Source organism: Sus scrofa, chromosome 1 (genome assembly GCF_000003025.6).
Source record: "Sus scrofa isolate TJ Tabasco breed Duroc chromosome 1, Sscrofa11.1, whole genome shotgun sequence".
Classification (NCBI taxonomy): Eukaryota; Metazoa; Chordata; class Mammalia; order Artiodactyla; family Suidae; genus Sus; species Sus scrofa.
This window is the reverse complement of record NC_010443.5, coordinates 217,299,514-217,316,881: the sequence shown is the minus strand read 5'-3', so window position 1 is coordinate 217,316,881 and position 17,368 is coordinate 217,299,514. Positions and strand designations below refer to the sequence as shown.

The window sequence follows — 17,368 nt, the reverse complement described above, 5'->3', positions numbered from 1 at the left end:
GATCTGGCACTGGGAGAAAGAGCCTCCAGAGCATCTGGCACTGAAGGCCAGTGGGGCTTATGTGCAAGAGCTCCACGGGACTGGGGTAAATGGAGATGCCATTCTAAAAGGCACGCACAGACTTTCACATGCACTGAGTCCCAGGGCAAAGCAAAGTCTCCATAGGAATCTGGGTCAAACCTGACTACAGTTCTTGGAGGACCTCCTGGAAAACAGGGGTGACTGTGCCTTGTTGTAGGGGAAAGGACATTGGAAGCAAAGCTCTTGGGAATATTCATCAGCATGCCTTTCTCTGAAGGAGGCCATTTTGGGAAAATCTGACACCACCCATCAGCACTGAGAAGCCCTAGGCCAAACAACAATCCAGGTGGGATCACAGCCCTGCCTAACAGGCTGCCTAAAGAGGCCTCAGGCACATAGCCACCTCTAATCTCACCCAGAGACAAAGCCCCACCCAACAGAGGGATAGGAATCAGCTCCACCTACCAGTGGGCAGGCATCAGTCCCTCCCATCAGGAAGCCTACAGCAAGCCCCCGTACCAACTTCAGCCACAAGGGGGTAGACGCCAGAAGTAAGAGAGGCTACAACTCTATTATCTATCAAAAGGTCACCAGACCAAAAACCTATAAAAATGAAAAGACAGAGAACTATAACTTAGATAAGGGAGAAAGGAAAAACCCCAGAAAATCAGCTAAGTGATCAAGAGATTCTGAGACTACAGGAAAAAGACGTTATAGACTCTTGATGCTGAAGATGATGCAAGACATTGGAAATAAACCGGAGGCAAAGATGGATAATTTACTGGAAACACTGAGCAAAGAGATACAAGATATAAAACTTAAACAAGAAGAGATACAAAATACAATAACAAATAAAAAATTCACTAGAAGCAGTTAACAGCAGAATACAGGATGCAGAAGAACGAATAAGTGAGGTGGAGAACAGATTAGTAGAAATCATGGATGTGGAACAGAAAAGAGAAAAAAGATTGAAAACAAATGAAGAGAGTCTCAGAGAACTCTGGGACAATGTTAAATGCACCAACATCCGTATTACAGGGGTGCCAGAAGGAGAAAAGAGAGAGAAAGGGACAGAAAAATATTTGAAGAGATAACAGCTGAAAACTTCCCTAACAGGGGAAAGGAACCACTCACTCAAATCGAGGGAGTGCAATGAGTACCATATAAATTAAACCCAAGGAGGAATACCCTGAGACACATATTAATCAAACTGACCAAAATTAAAGACAAAGAGAAAATAGTGAAAGCAGCTAGGGAAAAGAAACAAATAACATACAAGGGAACCCCAATAAGATTATTGGCAGATTTTTCAGCGGAAACTCTGTAGGCCAGAAGGAAGTGGCATGATATACTTAAAGTGATGAAAGAGAAAAACCACCAACCAAGATTACTCTACCCATCAAGGCTCTCATTCAGATTTGAAGGCAAAATCAAAACCTTTACAGACAAGAAAAAGCTAAGAGAATTCAGCACACTAAACCAGCTTTACAACAAATACCATAGGAACTTCTCTAGATAAAAAAGAAAAGGCAACAACTAGAAACAAAAAATATTACAAATGACAAGGCTCACTCATAAAGGCATACCTATAGTAAAGATAGGAAATCATCTACACACAAATATGCTACCAAAATCAGAAACTGTGAGAAGAGGAGGGTACAAATGCAGGATACTCGAGATGCATTTACAATTAAGAGACCAATAACTAAAAACAATTTTGTACATATATTGACTTCTATAACAAAGCTTCATGTAACTGCAAGACAAAAATCTACAATAGATAAATATAAAAATAAGAAAAAAATTCTTGCATCCTTGGGATACATCCCACTACGATCCTTTTAATGTATTGTTGGATTCAGTTTACTAGATTTTGTTGAGGATTTTTGCATCTATTTCATCAGTGATACTTGCCTATAATTTTCTTTTTTCATGGTATCTTTGTCTGATTTTAGTATCAGGGTGATAGTGGCCTCATAGAATGAGTTTGGGAGTGTTCCTTCCTCTGCGATTTTTTTTTTGGAATAGTTGAGGTGTTAACTATTATCTAAATTTTTGATAGAATTTACCCATGAAGCCATCTGATCCTGGACTTTTGTTTGTTGGAAGTTTTTAAATCACACTTTCAATCTCAGTACTTGTGATTGGTCCATTCATCTTTTATATTTCATCTTGGTTTAGTCTTGGAACATGATCAAGTGGGATGTATCCCAAGGATGCAAGAATTTTTCAATATCTGCAAATCAATCAGTGTGATACACCACATTAACAACCTGAAGAATAAAAACCTTATGATCCTCTCAATAGACACATGAAAAGCTTTTAATAAAATCCAACACTCATTTCTGATTTAAAAAAAAAAAAAACCTTCAGAAAGTAGGCATAGAGGGAACCAACATCAACATAAAAAAGGCTGTATATGAGAAACCCACAGCTAACATCATTCTCAATGGTAAAAACCCTAAAGAATTCCCACTAAGATCAGGAACAAGACAAAGATGCCCACTCTCACCACTACTGTGCAACATAGTTTTGGAATTCCTAGCCATGGCAATCAGAGAAGAAAAAGAAATAAAAGGAATCCAAATTGGAAAGGAATAAGTAAAACTGTTTGCAGATGACATGATACTATACCTAGAAAATCCTAAAGACGCTACCAGAAAACTGTTAGAGCTCATCAATGAATTTGGTAATGTTGCAGGATACAAAATTAATACACAGAAATCGACTGCATTTCTACATACTAACAATGAATAATCAGAAAGAGAAATTAGGGGAACAACCCCATTTACCATTGCATCAAAAAGAATAAAATACCTAGGAATAAACCTACCTAAGGAGACAAAAGACCTATACCCTGAAAACTACAAGGCTCTGATGAAAGAAATCAAAGATGACAGAAACAGATGCAAAGATACACCATGTTCTTGGATGGGAAGAATCAATATTGTCAAAATGACTATACTGCCCAAGGCAATCTACAGATTCAATGCAATCCCTATCAAATTACCAAGGACATTTTTTCACAGAACTAGAACAAACTATTTTAAAGTTTATTTGGAAGCACAAAAGATCCAGGATAGCCAAAGCCATCCTGAGAAAGATAAATGGAGCTGGAGGAATCAGGCTCCCTGGCCTCAGACTATACTACGAAGCTAAAATCAACAAAACAGTGTGGGACTGGAACAAAAACAGAAATAGAAATCAGTGGAACAGGATAGAAAGCCCAGAATTAAACCCATGCACCTACAGTCAACTAATCTACAACAAAGGAGACAAGAACATACAATGGAGAAAAGACAGCCCCTTCAATAAATGGTGCTGGGAAAACTGGACAGCTACATGTAAAAGAATGAAATTAGAACACTCCCTAACACCACATACAAAAATAAACTCAAAATGAATTAAAGACCTAAAATAAAAGACTGGATACTATAAAAATCTTAGAGGAAAACATAGGCAAAACACTCTCCAACATAAACCACAGCAATATCTTCTCAGATACACCTCCTAGAGTAATGACAGTAAAAATAAAAATAAACAAATGGCACCTAATTAAGCTTAAAAGTTTTTACATAGCAAATGAAACCCTAAACAAACAAACAAAAAAAGACAACCCAAAGAATAGGAGAAAATGTTTGCAAATGAAGTGACTAACAAGGGCTTAATCTCCAAAATTTATAAACACCTCCTACTGCTCAATACCAAAAAAACCACACAACCCCATCAAAAAATGGGCAGAAGATCTAAGCAGACAATTCTCCAAAGAAGACAAACAGATGGCCAAAAAAAACAAATGAAAAGATGTTCAGTATCACTAATTATTAGAGAAATGCAAATCAAAACTACTATGAGGTACCACTTTACACCGGCCAGAATAACCATCATCAAAAAGTCTACAAACAACAAATGCTAGAGAAGGTGTGGACAAAAGGGAAACCTCTTACACTGTTGGTGGGAATGTAAATTGGTGCAACCACTATGGAAAGCAGTATGGAGAGTCCTCAAAAACTAAAAATAGAATTAACATTTGATCCAGCAATCCCACTCCTGGGCATCTATCCAGGGAAAACCATGACTCTAAAAGATACATGTACCCCATTGTTCATTTCAGCAGTACATACAGTAGCCAAGACATGGAAGCAACCTAATTGTCCATTGACAGAGGAGCAGATAAAGATGTGGTACATATACACAATGGGATATTACTCAGCCATAAAAGGCAATGAAATAATGGCATTTGCAGCAACAGGGATGGACCTAGAAATTATGATGCTAAGTGCAGTTAAGTCAGACAATGGAAGACAAACATCGTATGCTATCATTTATATCTGGAATCTAAAATAAGGATACAATGAACTTCTTTGCAGAACAGAAACTGACTCACAGACTCTGAAAAACTTATGGTTACTCAAGGAGACAGGTTGCGGGGGCAATGAAGTGGACTGCAGGTCTGGGATGGAAATGTTCTAAAATTGGGTTGTGATGATGGTTGTACAATTATAAATATAATAAAATTCACTGAATTTTTTAAAATAAAAATAAATACCAGTCCCCATTTCGTCATGCTGAAATCCTTTTAAAATTAAGTTAAACTAATTTAGAAATCCATTTACTGGCACATTACCTGGAGGCACTAGCTGTATTAACTCAAACCTGGTTAGAAAGCCTAAAAAGGAAAAATAAGATTTTAATACTTTAGAACATTGCCAGTTTTTCATTAATTACTAAGTTTAAAACTGCCATAACACCCCATTTACATTACTACTAATAATAATTAAGTGCCATACCACTAACAACTCAGATATTTTTAGACTCAACAAATTGAGGCCTGGGGTAAGAGAAATTTAGATATAAAAATAGCATTCCATTCTCTGAAAAGTATTGCCAAATTGTGAAATTTTCTCTCTTAAAGATATATTCATAAATTACTGAAATAATGTATTTTTAATTTTAAAATTTCAAAATGTAATATTATCCATTGACCCATAAAAATTTATCTTGCTTAAAATAGTATGCTATATGCACACTGAGGTATATGGAATAACTGGCCAATGGGGACCTGCTGCATAGCACAGAGAATTCCACCCAGTCATCTGTGACAATCTACGTGAGAAAAGAATCTGAAAGAGAATGGATATGCATATATGTATGACTGAGTCCTTTGTTGGACAGCAGAAATTAGCACAATCTTGTAAATAAACTATACTTCGGTGAGACTTTAAAAAATAGTATGCTGTATTACTATACAAATTAGACATAAATATAATATTTTTTATATTTTCCTATTTCAAAATATTTAGAAATAGCCCATGTTCAATGTCTATAAGGGCAAAAGTAAATTCAAATCTTAAAAGCAATTTAGAACATAAATGGTATAATTAAAAGATCAGTAAATTCCCACAAAATATTAAAAGTGAAAACATTTTAATATGGACAATAATGGTCATTATAGTTAATAACACTATATTATACACCTGAGAGTTACTAAGAGAGTAGATCTTAAATGTTTTCACCACAAAACAGAAAAGGTAATGGGTGATGTGATAGAGGTGTCAGCTAACACTACTCTAGAAACCATTTTTCAAAATATCAGTGTATCAAATCAACATGTTTTACACCTTAAATTGCACAAAGTTGTATGTCAATTTTATCTCAAAAAAAAAGTTGGAAAATATATGAAATAAAAGTAAAACTCTCTCTTTTAGATTTATGAAAAACACGAATGAATGAGGACAGAATTTTTGATGCCAAAAGACTTAAAAACCAAAACATTCTGTGATTTTAGTTTTTTCAAGCTAGATAAAGAACTATATCCTTGCCAACCATCACCCCAGTGGTAATGGTAAGCACTTAATCTATCTCAGTCTCTAAATTCCATACACTCAGTTAATTCTCACCACATGTATTCGTGAATTGGAAGACTTACGATTGTTAAGATGGCAACATTCTCCAAACTGATCTACAGGTTCAACGCAATGCCCATCAACGTCCTGGCTGGCTTCTTTGTAGAAACTGAAAAGCTAACTCTAAAGTTCATATGGCAAACTAATGGAGCCCAAATAGCAAAGACAGTCTTGAAAAAGGAAACTAAGTTAAAGGACTCACATTCCTGATTTTAAAAGTAACTCTAAGGCTACAATAATAAAAATTGTGTGGCAATGGCATAATGATAGATACATGGATCAAAACAGAATCAAGACCCAAAAAACAACCCCTTACATTTACAGTCAATTGATTTCCAACAAAAATTGCAAGACTACTCAATGGGAGAAAACTACTCTTAGTAACAATGGTCCTGGGACAACTGGATATCCAGATGTGAAAGGACAAAATCAGACCTTTGCCTCATGCCATTTACAAAAATCAACTCAATGTGTATGATATACCTAAATGTAAGAGCTAAAATCATAAAACTCATAGAAGTAAATCTTTGACTTGAATTAGGTAACAGTTTCTTAGTTATGACATCAAAGGTACAAATAACAAAAGGAAAATAGAAAATATGCAACTCATAAAAATTAAAAACTTTTGTGTTTCAGAGAACATCATAAAGAAAGTGAAAAGATAATCCAAAGAATGGGAGAAAATATCTGCCATCATACATCTGATATGGAACTTACACCTACAATACATAAGGAACTTACAATTTAATAAAAACCCAATTAAAATATAGGCAAAGGATTTGAACAGATATTTCTCCAAATAAAATAAACAAATGGCCAATAAGCATGTGAAAAAGTACTTAATATTATTAGCTATCAGGGAAATTCAAACCAAAACCAGGAGATACCACTTCATTACTACAAGGTTGGCTACCAATCAAAAGGATAATCACAAGTGTTGGTCAAGATATGGAGAAACTGAATCTCATACATTGCTGATGAAATGTAAAATGATATAATTCCTTTGGTATTGTCTGGAAGTTCCTCAAAAAAAAAAAAAAAAGTTTGCCCATGTTACCCAGCAATACCACTCCTAGGTATATAGCCAAGAGAAATGAAAACACATTTTCAAAAAAATTATACACAAATATTTAAAGCAGCATTATTCATCATAGCCCCAAAGTGAAAACAATCCAAATAACCATCAAGTGATGAAATGGCAAACAAAACCTGGTATATCCATACAGTGGAACATTATTTGGACATAAAAAGAAATCTAAAATATAGCAAGGAATAACCTCGAAAATGTTCAGTAAAAGATGCCAGTCACAAAGGACCACATATTGTATAATTTCATTTATATGAAATATCCAGAATAAGCAAATTTATAGAGGCAGAAAGATTAGTTAGGAGTTGCCTAGGCTGGAAGGGATGAGGAAGAATGGGTATAGAGTTTCTTTTTGTAGTGATGATAATGTTCCAAAATTGATTATGGTGATGGCACAACTCTGTCAAGATACAAAAACCATTTAACTATAATAAACAGAATCATACCACCCAATATATCCCATCTATATCTTAAAAAGGGTTTGTAATTGAATCAACAAGCTTCAAATTTTACATAGATACTTAAAAGTAAATACAGGTTAAATACGGAAGTATCACAACTTAGAAAATAGTAGAATTTGAGATCCCATCTTGGTTCAGTGGAAATGAATCTGACTAGCATCCATGAAGATGCAGGTTCAATCCCTGGCCTCACTCAGTGGGTTAAGGATCCGGCATTGCCCTGACGTGTGGTGCAGGTCACAGAAGAGGCTTAGATTCCCCCAGTGCTGTGGCTGCGGTTGTGGCCATCAGCTGTGGCTCTGATTCAACTGCTAGCCTGGGAACCTCCATGTGCTGCGGGTGCGGCCCTAAAAAGACAAAAAAGAAAAGAAAATAGTGGAATTTTTGTATCTGAATTACATAAATACGACAGTCTTTCTCTCTTTTTTTTTGTGGTGGGGGGGGAGCACCTACTTTCTAAGATGTCTGCTACAGCTCCAGGATCTATTGCATTTTCAAATACCTGCAAAAAAACGGGGGGGAGGGGGAATAAACTTTCAATGTTTTATTAATACACACTTACAGAAACTCTTCATTATATTCTCCCAAATAATTAATACATATCAAATTCAGACATATAATACTTTAGGATTCAACAGGAGTAACTTTAACAGGTATGTGGTAAAAATTTAACAAATGATTAGAGAATGAATGAATGAATGAAATTTAATACAATAATACCAAGTACAAGGAAAATCTGAGTTAGCTGAATCTACCCCATGTTCAAAATGTCAATCTACTTGACCTAGCCCCACATTTTGTTGCTAAAAGCACATCTGGCATCAACCTCAAAAGAGTCTTAGAGTATTTAGAGAAACATCCAGAATAGGACAGATACTCATTATATGTTAACTGAATGAATGACTTCTCTTCCCATACAATTGGTTGTGCTAAAACAGAACATAATAAAAATTCTACATGTAACACAAAAGAAAAGCTAAGTATTCATAACAAGACTCCCACAGAATCCAAAGATAATAAGAGAGAGAAAGAGAGTCTCATAAGTTTTAGGTGTATCATGAAATACAAGATAAACATTGTGATACCTGTCTAGCCACTGCCAAATCTGTTTATTTTGTCCTTGAGATAAAAGTGTCTGGGATAAGACTGAAATAAAGGCATACCATGCCCCTCTCCCTGAATTCTAGAATCCTGTTAGAAATACAAGTTTTTAGCAGAGTTTAATCTCAGGCATTACATTTCTGACTTAAATGATGCTTAACCTTTAGAATGTTTAAAATCTGCTTTTGATCCAAAATCAAGTCTGCTTTAACTATAAACATGGAAGCTGTTCCCTGTATTCCACTTTTTAAATTTTTTATTCTAGTTGATTTATAATGTTCTGTCAATTTCTGCTGTACAGCAAAGTGACCCAGTTATACATATATATACATCATTTTTCTCACATGATCCTACATCATGTTCCATCTCAAGTGATTAGATATAGTTCCCTGTGATCCATTTTTGTCTTACTGACTTGGATTTAACAAGCAAATGTAGGTGAGCTGGGTTTTTTTCCAAAATTATTTCAGTAAGGAGTTCCCATAGTGTCTCAGTGGTTAGCGAATCAGACTAGTATCCATGAGGTCACAGGTTTGATCCCTGGCCTCGCTGAGTGTTGGATCTGGCATTGCTGTGGCTGTGGTGTAAGTTGGCAGCTACAGCTCTGATTGAACCCCCAGCCTGGGCACCTTTATATGCCATGTGTGTGGCCCTAAAAAGACAAAAACACCAAAATTATTTCAGTAATATTTCATCACTTCTCCTCAAGAATGATCATAGGGAATAAATGATCAACATGAACTGCTCAAACATAATGGCTCATACATTCTTTATGAGTAATCTCTTATTTATCTGAATGCTTTAGAACATTCAATTCTGAATTACACAGAAGGTCCAAGGAGGAGAAATGTTTTTAGTACTCGCAGCAAATATTTACAGCTAGAGAATGGAACAGATACAAGAAGGCTGGAGCCAACTGGTAGAAAGCTTGAACCCAAAGAGCTCACAGAAGAAGGCAATTTTTTAAATTTTAAAATAGAGCATTTATTTAATTGCATTTATAAAATGAAAAATGGCCCATAATTTTTTTTCTTCTTGGCCATTGTGTGCAGTGTTTTGATGTGAGATCTGTTCCAAACCAGAGATAGAACCCAGGCTGCAGAGGTGAAACCCAAGTACTAATCACTAGACCACCAGGGAATTGCCATTCCATGATATTTTTGACTAGTAATCTCTAATACAAGGTTTTGCAACAGAGCAGTAGTGGCATCTAGAATGTGACTCTAAGGCTCACTCTCCTCTTCTACAAGTCTGGGAGACTGGTCTAGAAAATCTCTGTCATTCATAGACTGATTTACAGCTTCTACAATTTAATGTCCTTGGGCTTCTTATAAGAAAAATTTCTGCCTTCTAAAGGAGCAAATTTGGAGTTCCCGTTGTGGCTTAGTGGTAACAAACCTGACTAGTATACATGAGGACACCGGTTCGATCCCTTGCCCCGCTCAGTGGGTTAAAGATCCCACATGGCCGTGAGCTGCAGTGTAGGCCACATATGTGATTCAGATTCCATGTTGCTGTGGCTCGGATTTGACCCCTGCCCTGGGAACTTTCATATACCACGGGTGCGGTTCTAAAAATTAAAAAAATAAAAATGAAAAATAAAGGAGCCAATTTAAAATTGATAAAACTAATAAGGAAATTCGTGAGGGGGAAAATAGATTGGATTTTCACCACCCACTTTTTATCACTACCAACAATGAAATGGTAGAAGTAGTTCCTTTGGGTTTTGACTGAATGTTCTAAGGTAATATCCATTTATTCCTCTCCTCTCTTATCTAACCAGTTTATGAGACTCTATTTAAATTTAATGGGCTGTGATTTTTAAATATTATACACAACCCTACCCCTTTCAAAAATCAATCCTCAATTTTTCCAGTCTCAGTTCAAAACAGACAAGTCATTTTCTGGGCACCACCACTCAGACTTTTAAAAATGATAGGTCCTACCCTGGCTGGAGCCTTCCCACATTTACCTCCCCCACCCCCCCAAAAAAATAACCTCAGTGATATTGTTTGGTACAAAAATCAAAGACTCATCAAGGTTAAAATTTATTGTCTCCAAATTCCAAAACAAAAATGTCAAGGGATTGTCAGCAATTGCATAGTAATGAAATTAATATTCCATTAAACACTAAGTGGGAAGAGGGTTGGTAATGTTTTTTTACTGTTTATATCATGATCACATTCACTGAAATGGAATCTAGTTTTTATCACTGCAGCTAAATAAACCAGGTGTGACTCAAAGAAGTTCAGTGAAATCTGAAGAGCCTTCTTGTTTTGTTCCAGGATTTCAGATACAGCATTTAACTAATTTGGTTAGTTTGGGGTCATTTTTATGAGTCTAAAATAGTTTGTTTCTAAGGTCTGCTAGTTTATTGATAATCTGTCAGAAATGTAATGCAACTGCCCTTAACACCTCCGAGAACATTCAGAAAATGTTCTCTGCTCCAGTTAGAATATAGAACCATGGGTCGGTCTCTGCCCATGGGAGTTCAGATCCAAGGAAGTAGAAAACAATTCAACCAGGAAAAAAAAAAAAAAAAAAAAAAAAAAAAAAAAAAAAAAAAAAAAAAAAAAAGAAAACATTCACCAGGGTATTTAGCACTAGTTTGACAGAACTTGGCTCAGACCTGGGATGAAAAGCAAGTCCTCCAACTATGGCTTTGCAACTGTGCTGAGGTACTTTCACGTAATTTTTGTAAAGAAAATTTACAAAAATAACTATAAAAACTGTGTTCTTTATAAGAACCACTAAATGATCTTTAGACAACAGAATTTGAATTTCTCTATTTAGCAATGAGAAAGTCAAGATTACCTTTTCAAACCTCATGCTCCGCTGAATCATAATAGGGAATACAGAAGGAAGACAGTCTGTCTCTAGGTACTGATTCAGGAGGTAAACACCAAGGAACACATCGTGCTTGTCAGGAAGGAACACCCCTGGGCAAGAAATCTTAAAAACAAAACAAAACAAAAACAAAAACAAAGAACAGGGTTTGTTTTGTTTTTAAACTGGGCTCTATTTCCCCTAACCTCACACAATGTCAAGTTTCCCCCACCACCGCAACCTTTATCTGCATCTCCCACACCACAACCCACCCCTGCCCTCTCCCCGCTCAAATTGGAAATTCCAGTTTCTTCCCACGTCTCCGCCAGGTGTCACAATCGTCCTCTCACTGGCTCCTCTCCCCGCCCCTCCAGGATGGCCACGCGGAAGCGGAAGAGGGTGCAAGGCCGAGAATTCTCCCCTTAGGCCTGTCGGGTCCTGCGGTCCAGGCCGCACGCGGCAATGTCGAGCCCCCGGAGGAACATCGAGGGACGCCCGCTGGGTGCCTGCGCCGCGAGCACCAGCAGCCCCGGTAGCCCTGTCCATGGCGGCGGCGGCGGCGGCGGCGGCGGCGGCAGCAGCAGCAGGTTCGAGTTCCAGTCCCTACTCAACAGCCGCACGCCGTGCGCCGACCCCACCTGCGCCCGGCTCCGCGCGTCCGAGAGCCCCGTGCACCGCCGCGGCTCGTTCCCGCTGGCCGGGACAAACCCCTCGCAGGCGTCCCCGCCCCTACTGCCCGAGGAGGATCGCTTGGACCTGAACCCGTCCTTTCTGGGCATCGCCCTGCGCTCCCTGCTGGCCATTGACCTGTGGCTGTCCAAGAAGCTGGGGGTGTGCGCGGGGGAGAGCTCTTCCTGGGGCAGCGTGCGGCCCCTTATGAAACTACTGGAGATCTCGGGACACGGCATCCCCTGGCTGCTGGGCACCCTGTACTGCCTGTCCAGGAGCGACAGCTGGGCCGGGCGCGAAGTTCTAACGAACCTGCTCTTCGCTCTGCTTCTGGACTTGCTCCTGGTGGCCCTGATCAAGGGGCTGGTCCGCAGACGCCGCCCGACCCACAACCAAATGGACATGTTTTTCACCCTTTCTGTGGACAAGTACTCCTTCCCCTCGGGCCACGCCACGAGGGCCGCTCTAGTGTCGCGGTTCATCCTGAACCACCTGGTGCTAGCCATTCCGTTGAGGGTGTTGGTGGTACTATGGGCCTTCATCTTGGGCCTCTCCAGGGTCATGCTGGGACGGCATAATGTAACCGACGTGGCTTTTGGCTTTTTTTTGGGCTACACACAGTACAGCATTGTGAACTATTGCTGGCTTTCACCTTACAATGCACCGTTCCTCTTTGTATTGTGGAACCAACAATGACTCTATCTCATTCATTAAGGCACCAGGAGATCTGAAGGTTTCCACATGTGATGATGCTGACATAAACCAGCAGCCATCCAGACATTTCAGGCTTCCTTTGGGATTTCAGGTGCCCTGCCATCTTGATGGGTTCCTAGGCTGGAGCACGTGCTGGCCATTACTGATCACAGCCATAGTATAGAAAACAAAAAACTCTACTGTATACTTATCTAACACTGTTTATATCTCCAGGAGAACTGCAAAGAAACCAAGTTGGGATGATTATAATGTTGCTACTTTTTAAAAGGTGACATCAGTAAATTTTGTGTTTTGTGGTAATCCTGAGGTTGCTGAGGAGATCAGAGGAACTGAGAGCCTGGGGGGAGGCTCACCACATATGTCAGTGGACCAGTATGGAAGGAGATGGGCCCTGCTGCCTGTCATTTCTACTGAATAAAAAATAATGCTCATTTAATGAGGTAATAAAAGGGGAAATAACTTGATTCTTTGCAATGCAACAGCGTAAGCTTTCAAATATATACCACAAGGATGACCCTGTATATTGGTTTTTCATATGGAATTCCATTTCCCTCTATACAGCACACTTTAGGTAACAGTATTTAACTTGAAATTCATCAAAGGGAGCCTACGGCTATACAATGTATAACTCCCAAATTTCTGTTTATATTGACCCTCACAAAGCAGTTTATCCATGGTGCCTCCCCAAATCCCAACACCAAAAACCACCAATTGCAGGGTGGACTCTGCTCATTATTCTTTGACCAGGAAAGAGGGAAGAGGGTTGTGTGCTTTAAATGCTGCTCTACCTAAAAATATGAAGTTTTAAATTACTTATGGAACTAGCATCTTTAGATAATCTTAATAACCAATTATTTTGACATTTATAATAGAAAGGATTATCCCCTTTGATCTGTCAGAGGGTACACATACGAATCTGGAGAATGGCTGGAACAAGTAGGGTCTGATTGGGTGGAAGCGTGAACTTTCTAAGTGTGAGAGGCACAATGAAAAAAGAACAACTACTCTTCAAAACAGAATCAAATCATTTTCATTTCCACAATATCCAGAACACAGACTACCTCTTCACTTCCTGAATCACCCAAACTGTGACACTCTAAATGGTTTCCTTTATTGTTTAGCCTTAGAAAGATGCTTTATTTTATTGCAGCAATATTCAGGCCAGATATTTGGAAGCAATGATATTTCCTCTTGCAGCATCCACAGTCAATAGTGGGAGTTCAAAGTTAAGCTCACCTTCTCAGTCCTGGTTATTTTTCTGGAATTCCCTATCTTGTAGCTGGGGCCTGAATTTGCTGGCTTTTAAAGCACAGATCAATTCACCTGATTTTTTTGGAGCATCCTAAGTACTGTACAGTAAAATAAGTGATTCCACTGTTAATTAATTGTATATTTAATAATGCCTTTTAAAAGTCAAAATAAAATTAACCAGTAATGTTGAATGAAGTGAGATGAAAACTTGTTTAATTTTTGCCTTGATGAGGAGGAAGACTTCTCAAGAATTCCTTCATTTTACTGCACAATTGTGAGGGTTCACAATTGATATACCACAACTGATACAGTTTGGTCCTATTTGCTGTCAGCAAAATGGAAAGAATCAAGGAAATTTCAATCTTTGTTTCAGAGCTGCACATATGATGAAACCACAGCATTTGTCATTTGTACCGAGATTTCCATGGCTGAAACTTGTTGGTGTTGTGCTTGTAATCATGGCCAGTAAAGAAGCCCCTTATTGGCAGGCAAAGCTGCATGACAGTCTGTCACCAACTACAAATGGAAGGACCAGAAAATAGAAGCCGAAATAAAAGGAATGACCCCAAACGGAGTTCCCATCGTGGCGCAGTGGTTAACGAATACCGACTAGGAACCAGGAGGTTGCGGGTTCCGTCCCTGCCCTTGCTCAGTGGGTTAACGATCCGGCGTCGCCGTGAGCTGTGGTGTAGGTCGCAGATGCGGTTCGGATCCCGCATTGCTGTGGCTCTGGCGTAGGCCGGTGGCTACAGCTTTGATTCGACCCCTAGCCTGGGAACCTCCATATGCCATGGGAGCAACCCAAAGAAATAGCAAGACAAAAAAAAAAAAAAAAAAAAAAAGAGGAATGACCCCAAACAAGAACAATGGGGTCACATTGCCACAGCACCTTACTTAAGCATGATTCAGTGGATAATTATAAAACAGTTGTTGATTGATTTCCCTTTTGGCATTAGCAAGCTAGAACCATCTGTAAGGGAAATAAATTAGAAAATATTTGATTGGCTTATAGAGGTGGAAATTGTCAAGAAGAGATGGGTCTTTTTTAAATTATAATCTTCCCTGGTTATTTAAAGGGGCTTTTTGGAGCCCTTCAAGGCTCAGTGGTTAAAGAACCCGACTAAGATCCATGAGGATGCGGGTTCGATCCTTGGCATGGCTCAGTGGGTTGAGGATCCCAAGCTGCCCTGAGCTGTGGGGTAGGTCACAGACGCAGCTCAGATCCTGCGTTGCTGTTGCTGTGGCGTAAACTTGGGAACCTCCATATGCTGCGGCTGCGGCCATAAAAAAAGCAAAATAAAATAAATAAATAAGGGGCTTTTTAATTCTTTCGTAAATATTTATCCTAGAGAAGAAAATAAGATCCTTCTCGGACTTAGTGCAAGGTTATTTTAAAAGAACAGAAATATTCAGGATAAAGCTAAGAAAGCTTTGGCGGACCAAGAGTAGCGGGAAGAGTTTGAGCTGAATTAAAGGTTAGAGTCAGCAAGGACCAATGAAGAGAATTTTAAGGACATGGGTATGATTTGTCCCAAAAGATAATGATGTGGGTGTGGTGAGGTAGGGAGGGGTGGTGAAAACGACCCGGACCATTTAAGAACCCTGGGGAAAGAGTCTGACTTGGAAAAGGAGGGGAGAGGATCGTCGATTTCTCTTACCGCCCGAATCTGCAGTTCCACCACCACCTCCAAAGGCATAGTTCCCTACGTGGGCGAAAGGACTGGGATGAAAATATCCTTTTGTGCTGAACCTTGGACCGATTTTTCTTAGTTTAGTTCAATCCATAGAGCAAACGTTCCCAGTAGTTTCCCCAGCCCCCACTCCCTCGTACTCCCCATTAGTCCCCCCAAGCCCAGGTCACTCCCACCAGGAAGGGTCTCACAGTACAAGCAGGAGCCTAGGCTTCCAGAAGGCGGAAGCGTTGCGTTGTCATGGACACTCAAATGCGCAACCTTCCGCCCTGGAACTCGGACTCGTCCCAGAGCGCAGGCGCATGCGCCTCCGGCGCTCCACTTGGAACCCTGTGTCCTAAAGTCGGCTTCCCAGAGTGTGAGTTAGAGGAAAAGCCCTAATCGCCTGGCGGCCTGATCGCCAGATGCTAAGAGCGCTAGTTTCCTTTACACCAACTCTCTTTAGTGCCCCAACCACTGTTAAAAATGTTTACAGTTTCCATCCTGAAAGTCGAATGTGCCATAACTCCGTTATAATTGAAGCACTGCTCATTTTTAGTAGCTATACGACCCCCAAGTCCTGGAAGTTTTGTAAAAATTCCAATTAATATAGAAGTATGGCCCTAAAAGTACTCCCTTGCTAAAGAAATGTTATGTCCTCAAGTTTCGTTCTGAAAATAGGACCACTGTTAATAATAAGAAATGGAACGTGTGCTAATTAACAATACAAGGATATTTCTTAGTTTTAAAAGTTAAATATACCCTTTTAGCCACAACAGAAATATTTTCCAGTCTCTTTCCTGGAGTTTAGTTAATTTAAGGCAAGAATTGAATTACATTATCAGCCAATGAGTAGCTACTGTAGTTGCCAAAACCAGGATTATACTGTTAAAACCCATCAGAGCTGGCAGGCAGGGCAAGAGTTTTTAACCAGTAAAGGAAATTGTACTTTCCTCCCCATTTTTAATAGTTAAAAATGAAGGCAGTAAAGCGGGAGTGGCTGCGTTTAGCCAATCAGAAAAAACCTGGAAGAGCCAATGTTAACTCTAAACAAAAACAAAAAACAAAAAATTTACTGGGATGAGTTATTTATTATTAATGTTTTGAATTGGCGATTTATACAACAGCAGAAATGAGAGTGCAGAAAAATGTCCTGAGACAAGAATTAAGTATTCATTTTGGTAATTGGAATGCCTTTCCTGGAAGGGAAAAAGCTCAAGATGATGAAGGAAGATTTGTAATGCAGCTCTCAATGACCTATCTGCATACCAAGAGGCACACAAGTAGGTGCTTGGCTCCCTACATGATCCAGAGCATTGATTTATCAGCTCACAACAGCTTGCTGGCACCCTTACTAATCAAACCATTTATATATGGAGACAGGACCTGCCCGGACACTCACAAATACGTCATCAAACCAATGCTAAGACATCACGTAGAGAGAAAACCAAAACATGAATAAATAAGTGGTCAGACATAATGAAGGGAAGAATCAATCTTTACTGAGAACCTGCAAAATGCTAGGCACATTGCATGGAAAGTAGTTGCATCCCCACAATAACTCTTTGAGGAGATGTTACCCTCATTTACAGGTGCAGAATCTGAGGCCACAAAATCTTTTGTCCAAGTCCACACAGCTAAAGGGAAGCAGCCACACTTGAA

The 17,368-nt window shown here is 39.2% G+C and overlaps 1 protein-coding gene across 15 annotated transcripts in view; it reads right to left on the bottom strand.

Annotated features, from left to right (window-relative positions):
* SPATA6L (spermatogenesis associated 6 like) overlaps window positions 1-17,368 on the bottom strand; it is a 65,133-nt gene that overhangs the window by 36,212 nt on the left and 11,553 nt on the right. For 8 of the 15 annotated variants that reach the window (XR_002336112.1, XM_021064005.1, XM_021064011.1 and 5 more), the window contains exons 1-4: window positions 11,721-14,844; window positions 11,391-11,528; window positions 7,929-7,977; window positions 4,649-4,690 (exon numbers count right to left, since the gene is read on the bottom strand). Coding sequence is in view for 14 of the 15 variants with exons in the window: in XM_021064005.1 (XP_020919664.1) it covers window positions 4,649-4,690; window positions 7,929-7,977; window positions 11,391-11,528; window positions 11,721-11,948 (457 nt within the window). In the remaining variant the exon portion in view is untranslated. Of the gene's footprint in view, window positions 1-4,648; window positions 4,691-7,928; window positions 7,978-11,390; window positions 11,529-11,674; window positions 14,845-15,694; window positions 15,971-17,368 lie in introns of those variants that run through there. The other 7 variants (XM_021064032.1, XM_021064039.1, XM_021064045.1 and 4 more) reach the window with 6 other exon arrangements.